The sequence below is a fragment of the Bos mutus genome, chromosome 11 (assembly GCF_027580195.1).
Source record: "Bos mutus isolate GX-2022 chromosome 11, NWIPB_WYAK_1.1, whole genome shotgun sequence".
Classification (NCBI taxonomy): domain Eukaryota; kingdom Metazoa; phylum Chordata; class Mammalia; order Artiodactyla; family Bovidae; genus Bos; species Bos mutus.
The window spans coordinates 84,903,862-84,928,661 of NC_091627.1; the positions used below are offsets into that span (position 1 = coordinate 84,903,862).

The 24,800-nt window shown below is 35.2% G+C and overlaps 1 protein-coding gene and 1 pseudogene across 5 annotated transcripts in view; both read left to right on the plus strand.

Moving 5' to 3' along the window:
• Nucleotides 1-24,800, plus strand: part of MAP4K3 (mitogen-activated protein kinase kinase kinase kinase 3) — a 184,826-nt gene that overhangs the window by 107,334 nt on the left and 52,692 nt on the right. For 2 of the 5 annotated variants that reach the window (XM_070379693.1, XM_070379697.1), the window contains 12 exons: nt 4,047-4,102; nt 4,661-4,708; nt 7,114-7,156; nt 8,649-8,721; nt 11,461-11,592; nt 11,788-11,850; nt 11,937-12,018; nt 12,115-12,225; nt 16,852-16,930; nt 21,498-21,533; nt 23,011-23,069; nt 24,351-24,413. In XM_070379693.1, coding sequence (XP_070235794.1) covers nt 4,047-4,102; nt 4,661-4,708; nt 7,114-7,156; nt 8,649-8,721; nt 11,461-11,592; nt 11,788-11,850; nt 11,937-12,018; nt 12,115-12,225; nt 16,852-16,930; nt 21,498-21,533; nt 23,011-23,069; nt 24,351-24,413 — 845 coding nt within the window. The remainder of the gene's footprint in view (nt 1-4,046; nt 4,103-4,660; nt 4,709-7,113; nt 7,157-8,648; nt 8,722-11,460; nt 11,593-11,787; nt 11,851-11,936; nt 12,019-12,114; nt 12,226-16,851; nt 16,931-21,497; nt 21,534-23,010; nt 23,070-24,350; nt 24,414-24,800) is intronic. The other 3 variants (XM_070379695.1, XM_070379694.1, XM_070379696.1) reach the window with 3 other exon arrangements.
• Nucleotides 12,664-12,820, plus strand: LOC138990072 (U2 spliceosomal RNA; annotated as a pseudogene).

Below are 24,800 nucleotides of genomic sequence, written 5' to 3' on the forward strand. Positions count from 1 at the left end.
TGATAGATTAAGCAGACATAGGCACATTTTCTCCACTGACAGATGTTTTCTATCAGCATTTCAAAGATACTGGCCCATTGTCTTCTAGTTTGTGTAGTTGTTGGTACCTTCTGCTAACTATTGATCCTTTGCAGGTAATCTTCCTTTCTTTCTAATTGCTTTTAAGATTTTTCTCTTCATTTTTGGTGTTTCTAGTATCTAAGTTTAGATTACTTTTCCTGCTTGGGACTTAAAGTGCTTACGTATGAGATTTTAGTTCTTTTATCAAATCTGACAATGGTTAATTACTGTCTATTCAAATAGATTCTCCTTCAGTTTCTCTGATTGCTCCTTCTAGAATTTCCATTCCATGTCTCTTAAAGTCACCTTCATATTTTCCAGTTTTTAGTCCCTCAGAACACTGAGGATACTCATAGCCATCTTCTGGTTCACTGATTGTACACATGTGATAAGTACATCCATTAGGTTTTAATTTTTGGTGACTGTATTTTTCATTTCCAAAATTGATTCTGTTTCAGGTCTCCTTCAATTTTTTGTCTTATTCTTGTCTTGTGATTTTTCATCCCTTCTTTTGCATCTTTAGTTTTTTGAAGCATACTTATTTTTTGGTCTTAGATTGCTTCATAATTTCATCAGATATATATGATTGGTCTTAGATGTCTGATTCTGCTTTCTTCATTAGGAAGCAAGAAAGACAGTTGTTACAGAAATAGGTTGTCATGTTATCTTTCCATATCAACCTTCTGATGGAAATAACATAGTAATATAAATTTGTTGGTACTGATCTGTTTATGAAGAATCTATGAAAGAAATAATCTTGTATTAACTTGCGTGCTGTCAGACATACATGCTGAGAATATACATGCTTATACACAGCTCCAAACCCTCTTTCTCTGCATTCACTCCTTTGATTGCACCTAGGTTTCTATCGAATAGCCTCCTCATGGCAATGTATAGTTCTCTTTGGCTGCGGTCTACAGTGCTGTCTACTCACATAACCATATAAGACGTGTACTTCCATTTCTCTGTGTGTGCGTGTGTCTGTTTCCTCCTCTCTCTCTCTTTCATCGTGTTGTCATTCCATTGGGAGTAGTATAAAATACGCTGAATTACCTTCGTTGGTCAGAGAGATGTTCTACTTTTCTAATAACCACAGTGCTTATGGGGTTTTTGTTTGTTGCTTTGCTGGCATATACAAATTATATTTTGATCCATTATGCAATTTTTTTTATTAAAGCAGCTTTTAAAAAATTATTTCTGTTTATTTCTGAAGCACCATTAAGTGAATTTTTATATTTTTTCTTACTGTCCTTAATTCCATCATCTACTCAGTGTGATTTTTCTTACATTTAAATCTTCTTAAAAGGTGAACCATATTAGTTATCTGTTGCTGTGCAACGGTGATCTTAAAATTCATTGTCTTGAAACAAACGTTTGTTATCTCACAGTTACTAAGGGTCAAGAATTAAGAGTGGCTTAATTGGGTGATTTGCCTTGCAGGACAGGCCAAAACATGCGTAAGACATTTGGTCCATGCTGAAAGTCCTTGCAGTTTGGTCCTGTGCAGTGAGCGTGTTTGGTTCATGCCACATGGTTTTATACAGGACTTGATATCAGTCATCTTTTAGCATGGACCAAATGCCTTGAGGACATTGTGGGCAGGACCAAATATCAACAAATACCAAGATCCTTTCGGTGTGGATCGAAAGTCTTATGGAGGTTTTAGGAAGAACCAAATGTCTGCTAAAATGGGTGATTTTAGTTCATGGTCACTGATGAAGTTGTAGTCAAACTCTTGTCTGGAACTGTAGTCATCTGAAGGCTTGACTAAGGTTGAAGGATTTACTTTCTAGATAATTCACTTACATCAGTATTAGCAGGAGGTCTCAGTTCGTTACCATGTAGATTTTACCATAGGACAGCTTGAGTCTCTTCATAGGATGGCAGCTGATTTCTCCCAGAGGAAATGATCCCAAAGAGCAAGGAAGAAGCCATAGGCTTTTTATGGTGTAGTCTTAGAAGTTGTATTCTGTCACTACCGTTACAGTTTGTTCTTTAGAAGCAAGTCATTTTGTCCAGCCCACTCTCAGGAAGGGAATGAAGTTGCCACTCTTAAGGGGGCTGTATCAAAGAATTCATGGACATATTTTTGACCACTTGGCTGGGGGCAATGGGGCAAATCCTTTTTCTCTCCTTTTGTTTACTTTTCTTTGCAGAACTAACATTAGAACTTTATACTGTTGCAACATAATAGATTTTTTGGTCTCTGTTTTTCATTGAACATTTTTCTTTCTGTTTGATGTTCTTTAACAAGTTTCTACACTCTGTTAAATATTTATGTTGAATTTTTTTCTCATTCATTTCATAATTTTGAGATCATCTTCAGTGGGAGTTCCATATGACTTTAAAGAGTATCCTTTCAACAATATTGGATTATTTTCCCCAGGGCTCCAATGGCCTCATTGTTTTCGATATATATTTGAACTCTAAACCTCAGTGAAGAAGCGACCTTATGAATTCCAAGAGAAGATATCTTTTTCCCCTGTCCAGATCCCAGGCCATGACACATCCCTAGTCATCTCCTGGTGCTTATCTGCTATTTTAATGAAGATGTAGCCCTTTGAGGATTCTGGTTTTATGTGGGTGTTTGTTTTAACTCTTCCTTTGCAGGCCTATAACCTTTTCTTCTGTGCCCATGTAGGGGATAAAACTAAAGCCCTAGCTTATTAAGATTGGCCTTCTCCTCAGAGACAGCTAGAATATTTGATATTTTCACCATTCTGCTTTTCATTTCATCTCTCTTTTTGCTTTTGGCTTCTGAGCAAGTCTCTTACTATTTATAAGCTTAGCTAGACATTTTAAAAATTATTTTAAAATGTTTACCTGGTGTTACTTTCAGGGTTTTCAAGTTATGTTATTTGTCATATTGTGGGAACAGACTTGTCAAGAAGGCCTTTCTTACTGGATGAGAATAGGCTTATAAACCACAGAAATTAGTTACTATATGGTTTATCCTCAGTCGTTGAAATTTATCCTTGTCCCTAAAAGAATCTAAGTGAAATAGATTCTTCTCTCCCACAGTTGTAAAATGCAAGTAGTCTGAACTACACATTTTTACAAAATGTTTTAAGTTTGTGTAAGTGGGAGATCACTATCTAGTATATGATTTCATCGTTGGGATTTAATTCAATTTCTGGAATAGTTTCTCCTACCTAACTTACTTCTTATATTCTAAAGTGATTTAATAGTGAAAAAGAAAAAAACTGTTTGAATGTTTTTCATAGTTTTTCATAGCAGATGCACACAGAGGAAATACTATTCAAATATTACAATATGATTAAACTGTATCTCTCTCTATATATATATAGAGAGAGAGAGATGGAAAGATGTCGTGATAAGTGAAAAAGGCAAGTCCCAGAACTGTCTGTGTAGTATGGTTCCATTTATGTTTCTGTGTGTGTGCACTGCCTACCTGCACTGTATGAAACCTGTGCATAAAGTCATCTGGTAGAGACAGGCCACACTGTTGATTTTTGGGTAATAGTGGTTTGGATCAGGAAGAGACCTATCTCTGTTGATTGAAATTTTTTATAGTGAACATGTGTACTTTTATATCTATAAAGCAAATAATTTTAGGGGAAAAGTATTGTTTTTAACTTAGCCAATAATACATGTTATGTCATTTTTTTAAAAAAAGTTTTAATAAAAACTAGTTAGACATCTTGGCTGTGCTTTCTTTAACATTTAAGAGGTGTTATGATCAGGTGTAAAAAATGAAAATGTAAATTAATTTCATTGACTATTTCACTGTTTTATTTATTCTGTGAACATTTACTCAGTAGCCTTTCCATGCCGGGCACTGTTCTAAACACTGGGGATACAATGAGCAAATCAGATTTTTTAAATTCCTGCCCTCATGGACCTTACATTTTAGTAGAGCTTAAATATATTAAGTCTGTTGCTTAGTGGAACTTTAACAACTTTGTCTTTTATTGAAAAAACACACTTCGAGTAATTTTATTAACATTAATTTTCTCCTCTCATAGTAACGGGACCTCTCTCAGAACTGCAAATAGCGTATGTTAGCAGAGAAACACTACAGGTAAATTCAATGCTAATTGAAAAGTAATGTTCTTTATTAAACTAAATGTTTGATTACTGTGCATAAGCTGTTAAGTAGAATAAGGATTAAATATTCCAGTTTGGAAAATTCTTGAATTTGTACATTATATTTGCAAATAAACTATTTAAAGCTTTAGTATGATAATATACCTCCTAAAATTGGATTTACTTATTTATTTTTATATATCTGTTAGTACCAAAGAAAGTCTTGAAAATTAAATGCTCTTATGAAATTGAAACTCATTCTGATACTAATTGGATATTTATTTTTAAAATGTTATTTCAAACTGAGCAGAGTTTAGTGAAAATTATTTGTCTTAGGAAAATTAGCAGTTCAGAGTGAGCTCTGCCTCTTTCATTTTCTTGATTCTTTTATCTTTTTGGATATTCCAGTAAAATAAAGTGATTGTCCCTAGAGCTTTCTGTGATGAGTAAATAAGTAAGAGAGACTACTACTCAGTTAACCACTTTAAATCCTAGAGTATTTTTTGTAGTAAAGTCTTACTACTGTTTCTGACTTTTTTTTTTGAAACTCCAGGGATTATACTATCTTCACAGTAAAGGAAAAATGCACAGAGATATAAAGGTATATATCATATGTTTATTTAATGGCCCTCTTCTTCTTCTTAAAATATTCTGATCAAACTGAGCAAAATTGTCTCAATTATTCTATTTAATGAATTTATTGTCTTAATATGTTACTATAATAAAGTTGAGTGATACTTTGAAGATTTTCATTATTTTTTTATAGCAGCTCTATTGAGATACAGTTTACATACCATCAAATTCATGCCTTTTAAAGAGTACAATTGTGGATTCATGTTTTAATAACACATTTTATCTTGTTTGTGGTTATTTATTTATAAAATGTAAATTAGGTCCATAACTTCCATTAATTTACAGACTTTAGGAAGTTTCTGGCTGGCCAAAATGTTTGTTCAGGTTTTTTTCTGTAAGATGTTTAGTTAATTTTGGCAGTCTTAAGGAACTGTCTTTAATAATGTATCAAGATGGGTAAGTTAAACTTTGACCTTTTCTGCTAGTCTTTAATTGGCAGGGGAGAGCAGGTGCCCCATACATGCTTGGCAAAACACCCCGATGGTAGAACTCAGCTTATTTCCAAAGATAACTGACATCTCCTTTCTTCTTCCTCACCCACCTTACCTCCTGCTTTTTCATTCCCCCTTCTGTTTCCTGAGGTTTTCTCTTACAGAAGGGTTCTAGCCCTTTTGGGAGGAGGGGTGGATCACATATTCTTTGAGTCTCTGATGAAAGCCATGGACTCTCTTCTCAGAAAATACCCTTATGCACATGCCTTCAAATTGTGCATGAAATTTCAGTGGACTCTCAGATCACCTGCTGAGATCCTCTGCTTTAAGTATGGTTTGTAAGCCACTTAAAAGACATAAGAGCCTTGGATACAAAGGTAGGAGGGATCCTAAGAAGATAAGTAAATCAAGAAAGATTCTGTCATTGGCACTTCAGTGATCTGGAAGAAGTGATAGATTTTTGTTGGAAATGGAGGTTGGACTGCTTTCTAAGCAGAGGGAACAGTGTGGGCAAAGATACAGAGATCAGAATTTTGGGGTCATTTCAGGGATTGTCAAGTCCGCATCTTACAGATTGAAGAGAAGAAAATGTAGGAGAGTGTTAAGAGATCAGGTTGGCCAGGAGGTTTGGTGCTCCATTATGCAAAAACTTGTGTGCTGGACTCCAGAGTTTGGGCCTGATTAGGTAGATTCTGGCCATTGCCACTATTTCTCCCCTGTCTAAGTCGCTATTATATCTCACCTAGACTTATGGAATAGCCTTCTAACTGGTCTTCTTGCTCCCATTCTTGAGTGGTCCAAAGGAAGTTCTCTACCTCACAACCAAAGTGACCTTTTAAACTCAGATCTTGTTACCCTTCTGCTTATAAACTACCATTGGCTTCCCATGATACTCCATATATATTCAGATTTTTTAACATGACCATTAAAGTTATGCATGATATGGCCCCTGCTTTCCTCTCTGACCTCATTTCACATGTCTCTTCGTTTTACTCATTCTGTTCTAACCAGACTAAACTTGCAGTTCCTGGAACATATCAAGTTCATTCTGGTCCCAGGACTTTGCTGTTACTGAAATGTTCTAGATTTTAGCATGACTCTTACCCTCTCTTCATCTGAATCTCTGTGTAATTACCACTGCCTTAGAGTGGTAATTTTCTTCAGCTTTATCTTCAGAGTACTTACCTCTGTCTGTCTTTGAACCATTTGTTGGTTCATTCATTCATTTGTGTTGTATGTGTGTGTGTGTGTGTGTGTTCATTTTTAGATTTTCTTTCATTCCTACTTGGATGTAAGCTCCATGAGAGCTATAACTTTTTTGTTACTATAACCCCAGAGCTTAAAATAGCGTCTGGTTGCTGGTAGTCTCTCAGGGAGAGAGGGATAAATGGGTGTGTAGATGGATGGATGAATGGAAGGAAGGAAGCATCATAACTACAGGTGACATGATATAAACGGTAATTAAAAAAATTTAATCTGGAGAGAACAAATCGAAGACTTTGCAAAAGTCTAGATTGCTAGGGCCTAATTCAAGTTGAAATCACTACTCTAGTTTTCTTTCCTTTTTCTCATCTCTCCCATTTCTTCTTAGAGCTGCAGTAATATCAGGGGGTGCAGATTTTGGTTATTTCTTCCTCTCTGGGGTGTGGGAAGGGATTTCCTGATATTTTTTCCCAAACTTACTTTTATATAATTGATTGCATCCTGAACCATACAGGCTGCTTACTTTTGCTTTCTCATTTAAAAGTTGCCCAGGGAGGAGGCGGGTGCAGCCTATAGAGGCAGTATTTCTATTTAACATTTTAATTGGGCATACTTTAAATCATAAGTATTTCTAGGTCTGAGGCTGCCATTTGTTATTTTAAATGTGTATGTTTAATGTATTATATGTGCAGTCTGATAAAATGTTTCCTACTTTAACTAAAATGTTCTCACTTTGAAGGGAGCTAACATTCTATTAACGGATAATGGTCATGTAAAATTAGGTAAGTAAATTTGAGTTTCATCACTTACACAAATTTATTTCAAAGCATAGTAAGTTTGTTTTACTCTGTAGGATTAGGTTTCCCCTTTCAGCAGTGTCTATATATTTTTAGGCAGAAATTTTCGTTGCAGGACATAACATATATAATCTCTCTGTATCTGTTTCCTCTTCTCTTAAATGGGAATCAGATTTGTCCTTCATATATGACAGATTTGTTATAAATAATGATTGATGATATAATGAATAGTGAAATAATATACCTTGAAAATTCTTTCACCTCTAACCCTAAAGGAATGGGACTTCTAGTAAGAAATCTGTATAAAATTACCCTGTAACCAAAAAGCAAAAAATCAATAAGGCCAAAAATCCTACCTACTTACGTAAGCTTTTAAAATAAAACACAGTATTAACTTACATAAGAATGCGATTTAGATGCTAAATGGGCTTTTATTTTGTAACTTTTGGTTGTCACCTTATCATTTAAAGCAGTTCAAAACCTAAATTTTAACTTAATTTGGAAGTTTAAGATAGAAAACATGTACAATATAGTAACTTTATAAAACTGTGTCTGTTAGGTTTGAAACGATTATTTTGAACTGCCTGCCACTATAAAATCAAAATTCAAATATTTATTTTCTAAAAATAAGATAAAACTATTTTGATCTATAGCCTACATTAGGACTAAGCAAATTTAAAAGTATAATAATTTGCATAAAAAAATTTCCTAAGTCACCTCTATATATGAGAAAAGCAGCTATCTATTGATGGCTTAGTGAACAGTTTCCATCTGCAATTTAATGTTTTGTGTCAATATTATGTGCCTTAGAGACCTCCTATATATATAATATATATCTTAGTTTGTAAAGATTTATAAATCATTCATTAAAAAACTAGAAAATACAGAATTCAACATACTTAAATAGCAACATAAAAATAAACTGACACAAAGATACATTTCTTGATAGTGATTGATATTGGTATTAGAATGTAAGATTTTTACAAAAAGATTTTTTAAATTTTCTAAGATTTTTAGAAAAAGTCTGTTTCAATGTCGTTTCATGGTAGATTTGCCAGTAGAGATTTATTTATTTATTTTTTTTATGTCAGCTGTCACGTGTATGGCAGGAAATGAATGGAATATATTCCTACTTAAGGTCCCTTCCAACGACTTTCCTTGAATTTCAGGTCCTGGGAATTAGAAATTATAACATTAAGTCTGGCAGGTTAGAGTCTCTCAGTTGTTTCTTCATCAAAATTATTGATCTTGACTTCTGTTGTCGTTTGATTCACGTGGGGATGTATGGGAATCCACATGGCTATCATGCACCGTATTTGGTGATATTTTAATGCTAGTCCACTTAAAGAATTTAGAGTGATGTTTGAGAATGTCTCATTTCTATGAAATTAATTAAAATAATTACTGAAATGTTTTCATGTTACTTTAATTTTACTTTCAGTTTTATTTTCTAAATGTTTCTCTCTTTTTTTAATAGCTGATTTTGGGGTGTCCGCTCAGATAACAGCTACGATTGCCAAACGGAAGTCTTTCATTGGTACACCATATTGGTAATTTTATTTCGACTGATAATTTAACTTTCTGCTTTTCTATCATTATTGTATGCAGTGTTTATTTAAAAATAGACTGAATGGTGTAAAACAGATTAAGGAGGTCATCAACAGGCCAAGTAACTTAGGCATATACACTGTGGATGAATTACATAATCATTGAATATTCTACCATGGTATTTTTCATTAAGTGGAAAAGGCATTAAAGATTGATGTGGCTTTTAGAAGACCTGGTACAAACCTGATGGTTCAAGTTTTGCCCCCCCAAAACCCTCAACTCTCGGTCCTACACATATTATATATATTTTCATAGTCAGTCCGTATTCTGACAAATTTTTCAACATTATATTATTCACAGTATTCTCTTGCTCAAAACTTTTTGAACCAACTAGTTGGAAGGAACCTAGTCATCAATAAAATGATAATTGGCTTGCATTAAACTTTACTTATTTCTGGGGTTCTTGGCTTGCTCGTTGGTCTTTTCCTTCACATGCTCTTAGATTTGTCCTTCCTCCTATTTGCCACATCATTTACTATTATTTTACTTCTGTTCAAATATGTCTTCTAGATTTTTCAAAGACGATATGTTTATATTTCTCCTTTTGTTCTCATTATTTGGGGTTGATTTCCGAGAGGAATAAGAGATTAAAGAGTTATCTGTTACAACTCTTTTTAGGTACCCTGTCTCCTCAGTTTGATTTTAAACATCTGGAGGAGCTCTCATTCAGTCTCCAGAATCTAACATGATTCTCTTCCGACTCTTCTTCAACTCTCTCTCATATCATGTCTTTCCCACCTAAACTCTAGGGATGTAGAATATTTACGGAATCTCTCATGCACTGTCACTAAGGTTGGCGGTTATTTCAGTTAATCCGAAAAAGTCTGTGATATTGGCAAATCTCAAAATTAATACACTGCACATGTACCTTAAACATTTTATTTCAATTTAAGGTGAGTACTTTTTTTTGGCAGGGGACAGTCTTCTGATACAGGATCAAGGCCTTTTTTTTGTGCAGATAACTAGTTAGATGTATGCAATTGAACCATGTTTTTTTAGTTTGTGTTTCTCTAAAGTCTAGTGAGAGCCTAGCCAGTCAGGTTTGTTGAGGTATGAATGTAACATTATTAGGTGTACGATTCTATGAATGTTGAAAAACTCTGTGGTTGTGAAAAATGCCACCACAATGTGAAACATAGGTTTCCATCACCCAGGAAAGTTTCCTTTTGTTCCCTTTCATAAATTATTTTTGCCCATCTCTAGCCTCTGGCAGCACCTGCTCTAATTTTTGTCTCTATAGTTTTGCCTTTTCCCCCAGTGTCATGCAAATGGAATCATGCAGTCTGTAGCCTTCCTAATCTTTCACAGCTGTCCTGTTCTTAGCCTGGTTTGCCAGATTTTTTTGGTTTTTCATCTTTAGAAACTTGTCTTCAAGAATCTTTTCTAAAGCATACATTTTCATTTTCATGACAACTTATTCTTTTTACCTTCATAATAAATTAGTTTTTATAATTAATTAAATTACATATTCATAACAACAAATGTAACAAACAGGTTCACAGATGACTCAGTTGGCTGTGGTAAGGATGCAGCCTAATTGGCAGGAGCAGAAGTGCACAGGGTGGAATCTGCCACTCATATTTTTGTAGAGGAAGAGGGAGCATCACCTGTGAGCTCGTTAAGGTGCCGCCTGTGTGCACCTTCATCCTCTATAGGGCATTTCCACAGCCATCAATAAAGTTAAACCGTCACCCTTAAAAATTCACTTTTCTTATAATAATTTGCATAGTCATAAGAGCTACTTTAAAGTTAAAAACCATCTTAAGATCAAGGGTTTAAAAAATTAGAAGGAGTTTTATTGTTTGTTTGTTAACTTGACTGACTTCCTTGACTTTCCTGAAATAATACCAGGAAAATAAACATTCTTGTAAGGCTGCCTAGTTAAATCATACTTTTTTTTTAAATCATACTTTTGATATGTAAGAGTTGAAGTGTTTATGTCATGTAGTTATTTTCAGAACTACTGCTTAGGATTTGAAATTTTTTATATTTGAAAATCAGTGTAAGTATTTAATAAAATATAGATTTATAGAGATAGAATAAGGCTACAATAAAGTTGAAAGAAACAAAAAATTTACTGAATTTAGGTAACTTTCCTCTTAGTAAATACATTTCTTTAAAAAAAGCAGACCCTCATTTTTATAACTTTCCACACACCATTTAAGTTTATAGTAAATACTAGTTAAGTACTAAATCAAGATTCTTGGTGCCCTGGTAAATAGTTTTGGTCAAGTGAAAAGAGTCAGAGACCAGATGACAGTTATTGATATAAAAAGGAAGAGCTAAAATGATAAATTATTTATTACAGTATGTTATTTCTCTATAGAGTTTTGCATATACAGAGGAAGAAAGATTGGGGTTTGGACAAATTTAGTACATGTTGCTCTATTACATTTGTAAATTGTTGTAAACCTTTATACTAAATAGCTAACTTAGCAAAGTAACAGATGAGAAACCAGTAGGGGCTTGGAATGGGGAGGGTATTACAAGATGTAACGATCTCATCTTATGAGATGTCGCCATCTTGGGAAATACGAGCCACGTTAAGTACTACATACTTACTTTTCAGATGTCAAGGTCTAAGTAGGCCTCAGCTTACACAGTGATGGTTCCGTGTGTCTGGTGGGAATAAGATTAAAATACAGTAAACAGTTTTTTCTTTTCTGAAATATTTCCTTCAGGATGGCTCCAGAAGTCGCAGCTGTTGAGAGGAAAGGGGGGTACAATCAGCTGTGTGATCTCTGGGCGGTGGGGATCACTGCCATAGAACTTGCTGAGCTGCAGCCTCCTATGTTTGACTTACACCCGATGAGGTCAGTGCGTCGTACCTGAAGAATGCTGTGCTTAAATTGAGGTCCCATCCCCCTCCCAGTACTATTTATCATGTTGTGACCAAATAGCATTCTTAGTTTTGCTTCACCTTATTTGGGAATAGTAGTAGTAGAATTAATGTTTTATACTAAAGTATGCAGTCTTAAAATGCTGTGTAATGATTGTTGATTTTTCAGAGCATTATTTCTAATGACAAAAAGCAATTTTCAACCTCCTAAACTAAAGGATAAGATGAAGTGGTAAGTATTTTTGTGCTATTTACTTTTACAGTCATGAGCAAAATACAGAATTGAAATTTTAAAATCTGATTTTCAAAATTTCTTAGGTCAAATAGTTTTCATCATTTTGTGAAAATGGCACTTACCAAAAATCCAAAGAAAAGACCTACTGCTGAAAAGTTACTGCAGGTATTATTTTTGCCCTGAAAAATGTCTTTTTTTCAAGAGGTAAGATGTCGCTTAATCAAGACTTCTAATAAGTACTATGTTGTTTTATTTTTATAGCACCCATTTGTCACACAGCCTTTGACACGGTCTTTGGCAATCGAACTGTTGGATAAAGTGAATAATCCAGATCATTCCACTTACCATGATTTTGATGATGATGATCCTGAGGTAGGAACTGTTTTTACCGTTTTTACCAAGTGGTATATGTAATGTTTGTGTATATAAGTATATACATCTTGGAATCAGTTTGCTAAAGGTCTGGGTCTAATTTAAATAAACTCTTGAGGGAAGAAATACCCCTTGATGTTGCCTATCCTAGAGAAGTCATGAGCTGAGTTTTTTCTGTTGACTTCTTTGGAAGACTGTTTTCTGAAAATATTAAAGGTAAAGGGTGCATTGCAGGCAGGGAAGTCCAATAGTAAAGGCAGAATCATCTAATCCACTTCTTGAAATTACTCTAGTTATTTTAAAGTAGTCATTTTAGATGAAGTTGCCAAATAAATAACCCATTGTAAAAGAGAACGCAAATGGGAACCACCTATACAAGATGTTAGAATATACACAAAATTTCTGTTCTGTTTTCTTCTCCAAAAGAATCCATGTACAATCGCTTCTCGGCCTTTTGGCTAAGATCAAGTGTAGTAAGAATCCATGTACAGTACTTGATGAGTTATTAGTGGTTAGTGGAAAGTATAGGATTGACTTTGTTGGTGACTAATACCCTAATTGTCTGCTATGTTTATCCAGTGTAATTAGAGAATTAATTAACCCTAGTGTGATGGGAGAATAGATATAAAAGGAAGCTTTCACTTTGGTTTGCATATTTAGCATTCCTAACTCAGCTAATAATTGTGACACCAAAGATCAACTCATATATGTTACCTGTCAGAATTCTGTTACTGAGTATGTAGCTGAGGTAGATAGTCTTGAACTTGATTGGCTTTTAGAAGGTATTTTAAATGGTGTAAATTTCAGTGATGATACTGAAGAACTATGGCTCTTGGTGGTCAGAAAGATGGTCTCAGCTTATCTTAGGTCAGAGAACCTTTCTATCAATTCACCACTGTTCTAACTTATATTTATACAACTGTAAATAAGCCACTGTCCTTTTGTTTAAAGGTCTGGAAAGGCATTTGGAAATTTAAAAAACTTAAAAATTATTAAATATTATTGACTTTATACTAGGGAGAAATTGGGTTTTGTTGTTTTGCTTTATAAATTCTTCTTTAATTTAATATATAGGTGTTGCCTTGATTTGGATGGTAGTAAAGGACTGTAAAAATGATCAAGTGAGCTGAAATCCTGCAAAGCAATCTAAATTGTCCATAAGGAAAATTATAATTGTTTTGTGATCTTAAAAAATTTTTGTCAGAAAATTAAAATCTCTCTTATTGTCCATTTTAAATGTATGGAGAAGTGAAAAATAGTACAACTAATATTTAGTACACTGTGATATATTATAACCTAAGAGAATTGTTTCTTTTCTTTGTTTAAATAAAAAACTACTTCGGTGGATCATTTCACTATCAAGTAGTCTATTTATTAAGTAGATTGCACAGTGTCTGCCTTCTTCTTGTCATTTAACTTCATGACACAGAGCAGGTTATTTTTATGCTTTGGTGAATGTCATTTTCCTACATTCAGAGCACCTCTAGCATTTTATCCTTTGAACTATGAATGTATGAAATAATCTCCATATTCCTGTGATGTGAAGTTTTTTGCTGGTGCCCCTTCTTCTAGGGCATCTTCATCCTTTTTATCAGAACTTCTTTCTTCACTTGCATCAGCTTCATCCTCACTAAGTTACCATGGCTGTATGTCTGCAGTCTCTTGAACAGCAGCAATGTCAGCATTCTCACTGTCGTCTGTTTTATCTTCTAATTCATTTCCAGCATTAATCCAGAGTGATCACTTTCTATTTCTTTGCAGCAGTTTTATCTTTGTTGGCTAATTCCTTCTTTCAGTTAACAAGTTTTTGTAAAAATGTCACATGAGTATATTATCCCTGGGAGACAGGGAAACAACACAGCTACGCACTTTGCTGCCTGTGCATGAATTGAATAACAGATGCTCAGGCATCAGTCACAGATGTACTTTGAAAGTAGTGATGTGAGTAGCCACTGATCATGATGTACATATGTTATTATAAGTAGACTATAAGTCGTCTTGCCTGGTGGCTCAGTCAGTAAATAGTCTGCTTGCAGTGCGGGAGGCCCAGGTTCAATCTCTGGGTCAGGAAGAGCGATCCCCTAGAGAAGGAAATGACAACCCACTCGAGTATTCTTGCGTGGAGAATCCCATGTATAGAGGACCCTGGTGGGCTACAGTCCATGGGGTCACAAAGAGCTGGACACGACTGTGACTAACACACACATAAATCTATAGTCATCTGTGGACTGAAGAGCTCACAGTGAAGTTTCTGTCTTATGCAATTACAATCAATATACTGAATGTTGATAAGATACTAATATACTGAATAACATATAATTAATAATTCATAATATACAATTAATATATTGGTGACTAAAATTTGAATCATGTTATAGAGGACTAGTATAATTTAACTATATGATAGTAACTGAAATTCATGTGTATCAAGATTCAGCACATGGACTGCCTGTACTCCTTCAGTGCATTAGATGCTGTGCAGTAGATGCTGCGCTGTTGTCCCTCACTTCATCCTGTTTATTTGTGCTGGATTATAAAGTCCTTTAAAATGTGTTTAAAGTGGAGAAATAATAAACCAAATGTAGAAGCAAGCTGTAGAATAAAGACTCCTCTGAGATTTTCTCATATGGCAGAGAAAGAAATTTCTCCTTATCAAGACTGTGTTACTGGTATTAAAATTATAGGTTAAGGATGGGGGTAGCTTTTCTTTTGACCACAGTTTAAGATCTTTTTATTTTTCTTTTTGATCATACTTTCCCCAGAGAAATTTATAATAATTTATACATATATACTACAGTGTATGTTATGCATAAAAGGTAATATCCAACAGTCTTATTATATGCAAATGATTTGTAATTGCTAAGTATTTGAATGTGCTTAGTATTTCAGCAGTTGCTGATACTATATATATATTGTGGAAACTGAATTCTCTTGAAAATATTTAGCACGTGTACTAGTTCTACTTCAGTCTTTAGTTTTTCTTTATTATACATTATTCACAATGGAAGAAAGTCCACTTTTCCTGTACGGTTCCCGTGTAATTTGTTTTAGAAGTACTGCACATTGAAGTAATTGTGATTCTGGTTTTTACTTGATAGTATTTTCTTCTATATGTTAACCCATTTACTAGGCACAACATTGTAAGATTTAATAACTTTATACCTTTGAAGCTGGGAAAGTAAAACAATTCTCATAGAAAGGGCAGATTTCATCCATGTTCACTGATAACAGCAATATGTGTTACTAATCTAACGTGATACCTATTTTTGCTTGTTTTTGTTCCAAATATTGTTTTCAAAAGTCCAGGGTTTTTTCTCATTCTGCAGCTAACTAGCTGAATGTCCTCATCTATAAAATGAAGATAAAGATTTGTTTCACAAGTTTGAGAACAGAATGGGCTAAGGTATATGAAAGCACTTTGTAAACTACAACTCACTGTGTATGTTTGAAGTTTAAATACTTACTTTATAAAGTTATTTTGCTTCTGTTTTATTACCCACTGGTGTTTTAATATTTGGGTCTCTCAGATTCATATATCTTTATTTCCTGAGAGATGTCTACACTGAGAATAGTTAACCTGGGTCCTGTTCTTGATTTACCTTATAGAGTCTTAATAATTGGAGCTCAAGTGTTTACAAATTACATTTTCCAAAAAGATAGATATATGAGTATATCTTCTTCACAGCTAATAACTTCAAAGATAATGTTTCACACACAGGGAGAAAAACCTATTTGGTACGTGAAATAGATGCTGGCATAGAGTATATAGAATGAAGTTGCAGAAGCTTTTCAGATAGAGCCATTTTTACTCCATAAAGATTGGAGAATGTCCATGTGTTAGTATTAACAGTAAGAAGAACTCACCCCCACTTCCCCTCCCGCCAGGATACCGCTCTCTGAATGTGGCAGTTCACATAGAGAGATTTTAATAAAGTAAAAGGAAAGAAAATAAAGTGCTGCTTCTATAAGAAAAAACATTAAGGTGGGGGAAATGTTGTGTTTACTAGGTAAGAAGACCATAAATCATTAATGCCTTTAGCATTATTTCATTTATTTTATCCTTGATATAAGAAGTTGAGGCAGATTTTTTTTTAATTACAGTTTTTTCCTCTGAAACAGGGAAAGCTTGCTGCAGCCTTTGAACACCCATTGTATTGTCAAAATATTCATTTTTGAATATTTATTTATGTTCAACTCATAAGAACACTCCTATATTCACTTACAAGAATATGCCTGCAATGCCTGAGACCTGAGTTCAATCCCTGTGTCGGGAAGATCACCTGGGAAAGAGACGGCTATCCACTCCAGTATTCTTGCCTGTAGAATCCCATGGACAGAGGAGCCTGGCAGGCTACAGTCCATGGGACCTCAAAGAGTTGCACACAACTGAGCAACTAACACTTTCATAAGAAAACTCACTGGGAACCTGCTGTGGATAATGTTTATCCCTAATCTTTAGCTCCCAATTTGAAGAGAAAAGAGTTTTCAGTTTGTGGTTGCCATTTAAAAATACTAATAATAAAGTTGTATTTTGTTCCCATTTTTATGTAAAGTGAGAGCTTTCTTTCATATGTAGGTAATTTGTGGACAAGACAGTCACTTGTCCTTGACTTTGTTCTTTCCTAGCCTCTTGTTGCTGTCCCACATAGGATTCATTCAACAAGTAGAAATGTGAGAGAGGAAAAAACACGCTCGGAGATAAACTGTAAGTATATATTGTATAGAGTTTGTAATTTAACAATGAAAAATAAGATTTCAAGTTGTAATTTAGTTGCCATTATTTTTGCTCCATTTTCTTCCAAATAGTTTTTATGTTTTCGATGTTTTGAAAGGTAGAATTTAATTAAGACAGTAAGAATTTTGTTTTCTTGCTCCTGGGAGCTTTCTGGTGGTGGCTGGGGATGTGTATTTATGTGTTATTGTTTGGGAAGAGGAATAAAATTCCTAGAGTAGGCAGGATAGAAGGAATCAAGGCAGCACTCCCTAAACTTCCTTGTTGGTAGCACTTGCCTAGAGAGCTTGCAAAAATGCCCTTTCTGATTCAGTAGTTCTGAGGTGAAATCTGAGGTTCTCTGCTTCTGACAAGCTCCCAGGTTACAAAGAAGCTGATGGTCCAGAAGAGGAGAGGGCTGCAAACTTAAAAGCTAAGTAAGGCAAGTAGGGACAGACACTATCACCATTTAATAGAAAATAAAAAAGAAATGCAAAGATGAATAGATCTACCTGTCGGGTGGAGTCGTACAACTGATTAATAACAAGCCCGAGATCTCTCAGCCTCCAGGCCAGAGGTCTTTGGCTCCACAGAAACACCTCGGCACACGTGTGTGACCTTCACCCTGGAAGTCCTTTGTGAACCTTCCTTTGGAATGGTGGCTGCACCTTACACTGTGTATTAAGTTCTTGGCAGATTTTGGTGCTGGTGCTACCTAGAAATGCTCATATAAGATGGAAATTCTTGAAAGATAAGCACAATCTACTTGGCAAAAAGCCCAGGACTGGGATTAATACTTTGCCTATAGTTAGTTTTGTGACCATGTTAAATTACCTTTATAGCTCCCACTGAAGCCACGTGGTTTAAATTTGCTAATTTCTCCTCAAAAGTGTTTTTCTAAAAATGACAACTTTAGCATGCAAGCATTCCCCATTAAAAAAAAAAAAACCTGTTATTTTTATTTATTTTATTTATTATTACTATTTTACTTTGGCTCTGCTGGGTCTTTGTTGTGTCACACGGGCTTAGTTGACCCGCGGCATGTGGGATATTCCTGGACCAGGGATGGAATCCACGTCCCCTTCATTGCAAAGTGGATTCTAAACCACTGAACCACTAGGAAAGTCCCCCATTATTTTTTAAACTCTAAAAAATGCGTTTATTTTATTTTTGACTGTGCTGGGTCTTCGTTGCTGCATGTGGGGTTTCTCTAGTTGGTGGCAAGTGGGGGCTCCTCCAGTTGTAGTACGTGGGCATCTCATTGCAGTGACTCCTCTTGTTGCAGAGCACGGGTTCCAGAGTATGCCGGCTCAGTAGTTGTGGTGCAAGGACCTAGTTGCTTGGTGGCATGTGGAATCTTTCCAGGCCAGGGACCGAACCCATATCCTCTGTATGACAGGTGGATTCTTAACTATTGGGCCACCAGAGAAGTCCTCCATTATTTTTTAATATGTGAAAGTAGTTACAATATGTCTTTGTCATTTCTTTAATAATACAAAAGGTGATTAGAGATGCCTTTGTAGTTGATTCAGAAAACCTTATGTGTTCAGTACTATTGAAAATCTGAAGTACTTTCTATTATGTTATCCAGTTATATTTTTAAGTTGTATTGTCAGGCCCTTTATTGCAAAGTGCAGTTACCTCTAGGTCCTTCTTTAGTAGCTTGTATCAGTGATTATCAGCTCCTAACTACATATGCACATATATTCTATTTAGCTTAATACTGTTACCCTAGTTTTTCTGAGATACTGATATGCCCCATTTTTGGTGGGAGCAGGTGATACGTGATGGACATTTTCTCACCATTTACCAGTAAGAAAAGTGTCATGTCCCTCTAGTATGTTGAGGTAGCAATGGGATTAAAATCACCACTTCTTACAACTTGTGGGTTTGATATTTGAGCCTTTAAAATCTTGTACAATGTTCTAGTATATGCTTTCTTAGGATGTTTTATGATTTTATATGAGATGTTATAAAGTATAGGCAGTCGTGCTATTGACGATAGAGACAGGCTTTGAAAAATAACTTATTTTAGTAGTCGTATATCTTTGTTCCTTTAATAATGTTTTCTGTTTACAATTACATGATGTCTCTTCATGTAACTGAGGTTTTCTGTTTATTAAGCTAAATGATGTTAAGGCAATATATGTAAAAACTGACTCACTTGCAGAAAAGTTATTACTCTTTCCCTTTTAGAAAGACCTTTTTGCCTTCAGTTGAATATGGTAAGCAAAGACTTGCTTTGAGAGGAAGTAATTCTGGGGCTCTTCTTGTCTGCCATGGTAGGATCAGTTTTGACCCTAATAGTAGTGATGGGTCAGCAAGTGATCATGTCAGAGCTGTTTCAGAGAACTAAGAGGGAGTTTTCATCTGGATGCTGCTGCTTAGTCAGTTCAGTTGTGTCCGATTCTGTATGACCCTATGGATTGCAGTCCACCAGGCTCCTCTGTCCATGGAATTCTCTAAGCAAGAGTACTAGAGTGGATTGCCATGCTCTCTTCCAGGGGACCTTCTCAACGCAGGGATTGAACCCGGATCCCCTGTGTTGCACGCAGATTCTTTACCACTGAGCCACCAGGGAAGCCCTTTCATCTGGATAGTAAAACATAAATTTATGGTTTGTAACTTGACATATGTTCAAGGAGATAGTAGCAGAAACAGAGATCAAGACCAATAGATGGTTACAGATAAGTAGAAATCTTCAACATTATTAAGAACATCATAAATAGCACTGCAGCCCGGGGTGATTGTCCAGCAGTTATTTGAACAGAAGCTGGAAGGTCCTGCAGCAGAAACTGTCATAACTTTAGGGAAGTTGCATAGAACAGAAGAGTGATACCAATGTAAGGCGTGAAGAGTGAATCTCCAGAGGGACTTTGTGACTCTTTCTAGGAATGCATTCCCACAGAGTATAAGGGTGGTGAATACCTGTGACAGTTGGGATTCTGTCCTTGTTATGAAAGTTAGTCTTAAGACAGCATCACTTAAATCCATGCACCTTATCTTTGACAAAGGAGGCAAGAATATGCAATGGAGAAAAGACAATCTCTTTAACAAGTGGTGCTGGGAAAACTGGTCAACCACTTGTAAAAGAATGAAACTAGATCACTTTCTAACACCATACACAAAAATAAACTCAAAATGGATTAAAGACATAAATGTAAGACCAGAAACTATAAAACTCCTAGAGGAGAACATAGGCAAAACACTCTCTGACATACATCACAGCAGGATCCTCTATGACCCACCTCCCAGAATATTGGAAATAAAAGAAAAAATAAACAAATGGGACCTAATTAAACTTAAAAGTTTTTGCACAACAAAGGAGACTATAAGCAAGGTGAAAAGACAGCCTTCAGAATGGGAAAAAATAATAGCAAACGAAGCAACTGACAAAGAATTAATCTCAAAAATATACAAGCGGCTCCTGCACCTCAATTCCAGAAAAAAAACGACCCAATCAAAAAATGGGCCAAAGAACTGAACAGAAATTTCTCCAAAGAAGACATACAGATGGCTAACAAACACATGAAAAGATGCTCAACATCACTCATAATCAGAGAAAAGCAAATCAAAACCACTATGAGGTACCATTTCACGCCAGTCAGAATGGCTGCGATCCAAAGGTCTACAAGCAATAAATGCTGGAGAGGGTGTGGAGAAAAGGGAACCCTCTTACACTGTTGGTGGGAATGCAAACTAGTACAGCCACTTTGGAGAACAGTGTGGAGATTTCTTAAAAAACTGGAAATAGAACTGCCATATGACCCAGCAATCCCACTGCTGGGCATACACACCGAGGAACCCAGAATTGAAAGAGACACATGTACCCCAGTGTTCATTACAGCACTGTTTATAATAGCCAAGACATGGAAGCAACCTAGATGTCCATCAGCAGATGAATGGATAAGAAAGCAGTGGTACATATACACAATGGAATATTACTCAGCTATTAAAAAGAATGCATTTGAATCAGTTCTAATGAGGTGGATGAAACTGGAGCCTATTATACAGAGTGAAGTAAGTCAGAAAGAAAACACCAATACAGTATGTTAACACATACATATGGAACTTAGAAAGATGGTAACGATGACCCTATATGCGAGACAGCAAAAGAGACACAGATGTAAAGACAGACATTTGGCCCCTCTGAGAGAAGGTGAGGGTGGGATGATTTGAGAGAATAGCATTGAAACGTGTGTTATCATATGTGAAATAGATCACCAGTCCAGGTTCGATACATGAGACAGGCTCAGGGCTGGTGCACTGGGATGACCCTGAGGGATGGGATGGGGAGGGAGGTGGGAGAGGGGTTCAGGATGGGGAACACATGTGCACCCATGGCTGATTCATGTCAATGTTTGGCAAAAACCACCACAATATTATAAATCGCCTCCAATTAAAATTAATTAATTAATTAAAAAAAAAGAAAGCATCACTGTGCCCCTGTGCTCAGTAATTATGTGGTCCAATGAAAGCAGGCATTTCATATGTGACAATAACAAGGCAGATAATGCATGGAACTGTCCTCGTGTAACTTTATTATGCTATTTGGCGACAGGTGTAGGTGAGAGTTGTTCAGTAGGCCTCTATCAAGGTGAGATACATATATATATATGTATGTGTATATATATGTGTATGTATGTATATACATGTTTTAATATCTTACTAAAAACTATTTTGTAATCTTTGATTTGTGATCATATGTGAACAGGCATGAGGAACCCATTATTGAAGAGCCTGCTTATCTCCAAGAGCCAGAATTAGATATCTAGTTCATAACAGCTATAAAGCATATACATACTTCACATTACAACTGTGTATTTTGTAGGGCCATTTCTCAACTTTCTTTACTTGTGCTTCCTATTGCTAAATATTCAAATCTCATGATCTCCTTTCATTGTTATTAACATTCACAGTAATCATACATACTAAGCTAAAATCAAAACAGTTACAAAATAAGTGTGCTTTGAAATCTCACTCGTTCCCCTGCCTTGATTGAGAATTGTTGTTTTGGCTGAAACTCAGGCTCTTACTAGTTGAGCTGTAATATCTGTGACTCTCTGTTTTGCTTCTTTTTCATGTTTTATATTTGTGCCCCTGCTTTTATCTCGGTGGTCTTGAATGCTGTACCAGGTTATAAAAGCAGATAATGACAATGAGATACAGAAATTAAAGATAAAGGTAGTGAGTCATTCATTAAATTAGAAGAGCAGGGGGAAAGGTGAATGTAGTATAGTCAGTTCATGTTGGCTCTAATATTTCGGTTGTACTTTCGCTGTAGAGGTGTGCTAGTTATTTATCGTTGTTTAACAAATTACCCCTAAAATGTAGCAACTTAAAGCAATAAACATTTATTATCTCATACATATTCAGGGATCCAGGACAGCTTGGCTGGGTGGTTCTTGCTCAGGGTCTGTCTTGAAGCTACAATCAGAGTATCAGGGGCTGCAGTTTCCCAAAGGCTTGACCAGGGTGGAACATTTGCTTCCAGGGTTACTCACATATTGTTAGCCCAGGACTTCAGTTCCTTGCAGTGTAGCCTGTCCATAGTGCTGCTCAACATGACTTCCTCCAGAGCCAAGTGATCCAGTAGAGAGAGCACCCAGAACAGAAGCCTTATCTCAGAAGCTGTATGCTACCACTGTGCCATCTTCTTATCACATAGGCCACCCCAGGATGTAGGAAGGGACTACATAAGTTTATGAAGGTCAGGAGGCAGGACTTATCAGAGACCACCTTGCAGGCTGGCTTTCAGAAATACTCTGCCTGAATTGCTGTCTGTCTATAAAGTCCTAAGTTAAGATTGTCTGTATTTAATGCTGGGTCACAATGAAGTAGCAAGTTAGATCCTGACATAATTTTGCTAATCATCTTTGGGTTATTAGATTAAGCTTTAACAGCTTAGACTTTCTTAGGTTTCTTCCAGCTAACAGATTGTTTATTTAAATCTTTGGGTGTTAATCAGTCTATAAGAGATGATGGGATTAAATGTGTTTTGCTATGGAGTAACTTTTTAAATTATTGTTAAGAATGTTGAAACAGATCACAGCTTTACTTTTTATCTTTTTTAGTTGGCCAAGTAAAATTTGATCCACCCTTAAGGAAGGAGACAGAACCACATCATGAACTTGTAAGTAGTGTAATCTTGGAATCTTAACACTGAAAATAAATGTTTTAATTAGTCTTTCTGATTTGTTGGCACTGACTACAAAAGCTAGTTAGTAAAATTTTCTAAGCCTTTGGGGAAATAAAAAGGTAAGTAATTCTAAAATTCAAAATAAATAAATCTGTGTTGCTGAGATTAAATATTTTCAAAATTACTTTAGGAGAAACTTAGTTTGTACCATTCTCTGTTTAAATGTCTTTAATGATTTTTTTTTTCTTTTTTCATTTTTGCTTTGCAATTTTTGAGGGGCTTTTTGCAGATATATTTATTAGGATAAATGCCACAGTCTTAAACTAGAATTTTGGACCAGTGATAGTATTAATACGTCTTCTCATTAAGTTTATGGGCAACTTTTTAAGAGTGTCAGCCACTTTTCTAAACATCAAGGCAGAATCCAGTCTCCTTGGAGTAACTGAAATTCAGGAGAGACTAGGTGTACATAGCAGATTAAGTTTATCATTTATTTAAAGATTGCTAAAATGTTCTTTTCATGATTCTTTTTTGTTAATTTTTTATATACTGCTTTCCAAATATATGATAAAATATTAAGTGCAATCTCGGAAGCAAAATGCTGTGCAAACATTTGAGATGTTAATAGTCTACAGAGGAATAAAAAATGAGACTTAAAAAACAAAATCAATCTTAATGAAATTACTTAACCAAAGTTCCAGATTGTATGTTTCATTTTTTTTTCCCTTTCTTGCTTAATAATGAGAAGAAAGTAACTTAATGAACACTCAGAACTGAAGTGGGAACTTTCTTCTTAAATTTAATGCTTATTTTAATCCACCTGACTAATGGCATACAAAGAGAGTCTTTAGCTTTTAATCTAAAGAGTTGCTCTCAGTATACCAGCATGGAAGAAAAATTCTTAACATGTTAAGAATGTTAAAAGAAAAATTCTTAACATGATCATGTTATAGTACTTCAGCCTGACCTTTATGGAGAGGATGGAGAAGGTAAATCTTGATGTTTATAAATGCCAGTTGTTATTTTCTGCTTCTCTTTTTAAGTTAGCATTGCATGCATTTAAGTTCTGTACTAATTTAGTAACTGTATTATATAGCAAAGTTGTTGCACCGCTGCTTTTTTAGAAGCTGCTTAATTGGATTTGACTTTGCATTTACCTTAATAAAATGATGTTAGCAGGACTGACTGACTTCCCTTGTGAAAGTCTCCCTTTGTGAATTTGTGGCTTTTAGTCTGAGTGTAAATAACTTGGGTTTTTTGGTCTCTGCTGAACAGCCCGACAGTGATGGTTTTTTGGACAGTTCAGAAGAAGTATACTACACTGCAAGATCTAACCTGGTATTTCCCATCTTCTGATTTTCTTTGTCAGCATTGTTTTAGTCTTAACTGTTTTTAGGTTTTTTTAAATCAACCATTTTGTTCAGTTTTAATGAATCAGTTTAAGCATTGTTTTATAAATTCCTGCCAGTAAGCAACCTACCATATATTAAGGATTATAGCAATTTTTTCTATAAGGTAAACATATTTACTCAAAGATACTATAATGTTACAGTAAAAATTAATTTTTTTATTTGTTATAAAAACATTTTTGTTCTCACTCAGATATAAATTTTTTCTTTAAATATTGCATTTCCCTATAAACATGCCCAGTGTGAATAATGTGACTTGTTTTAGTGAACTATAAACCATCCATGTATATACATATCCATATATTACAAAAATAAA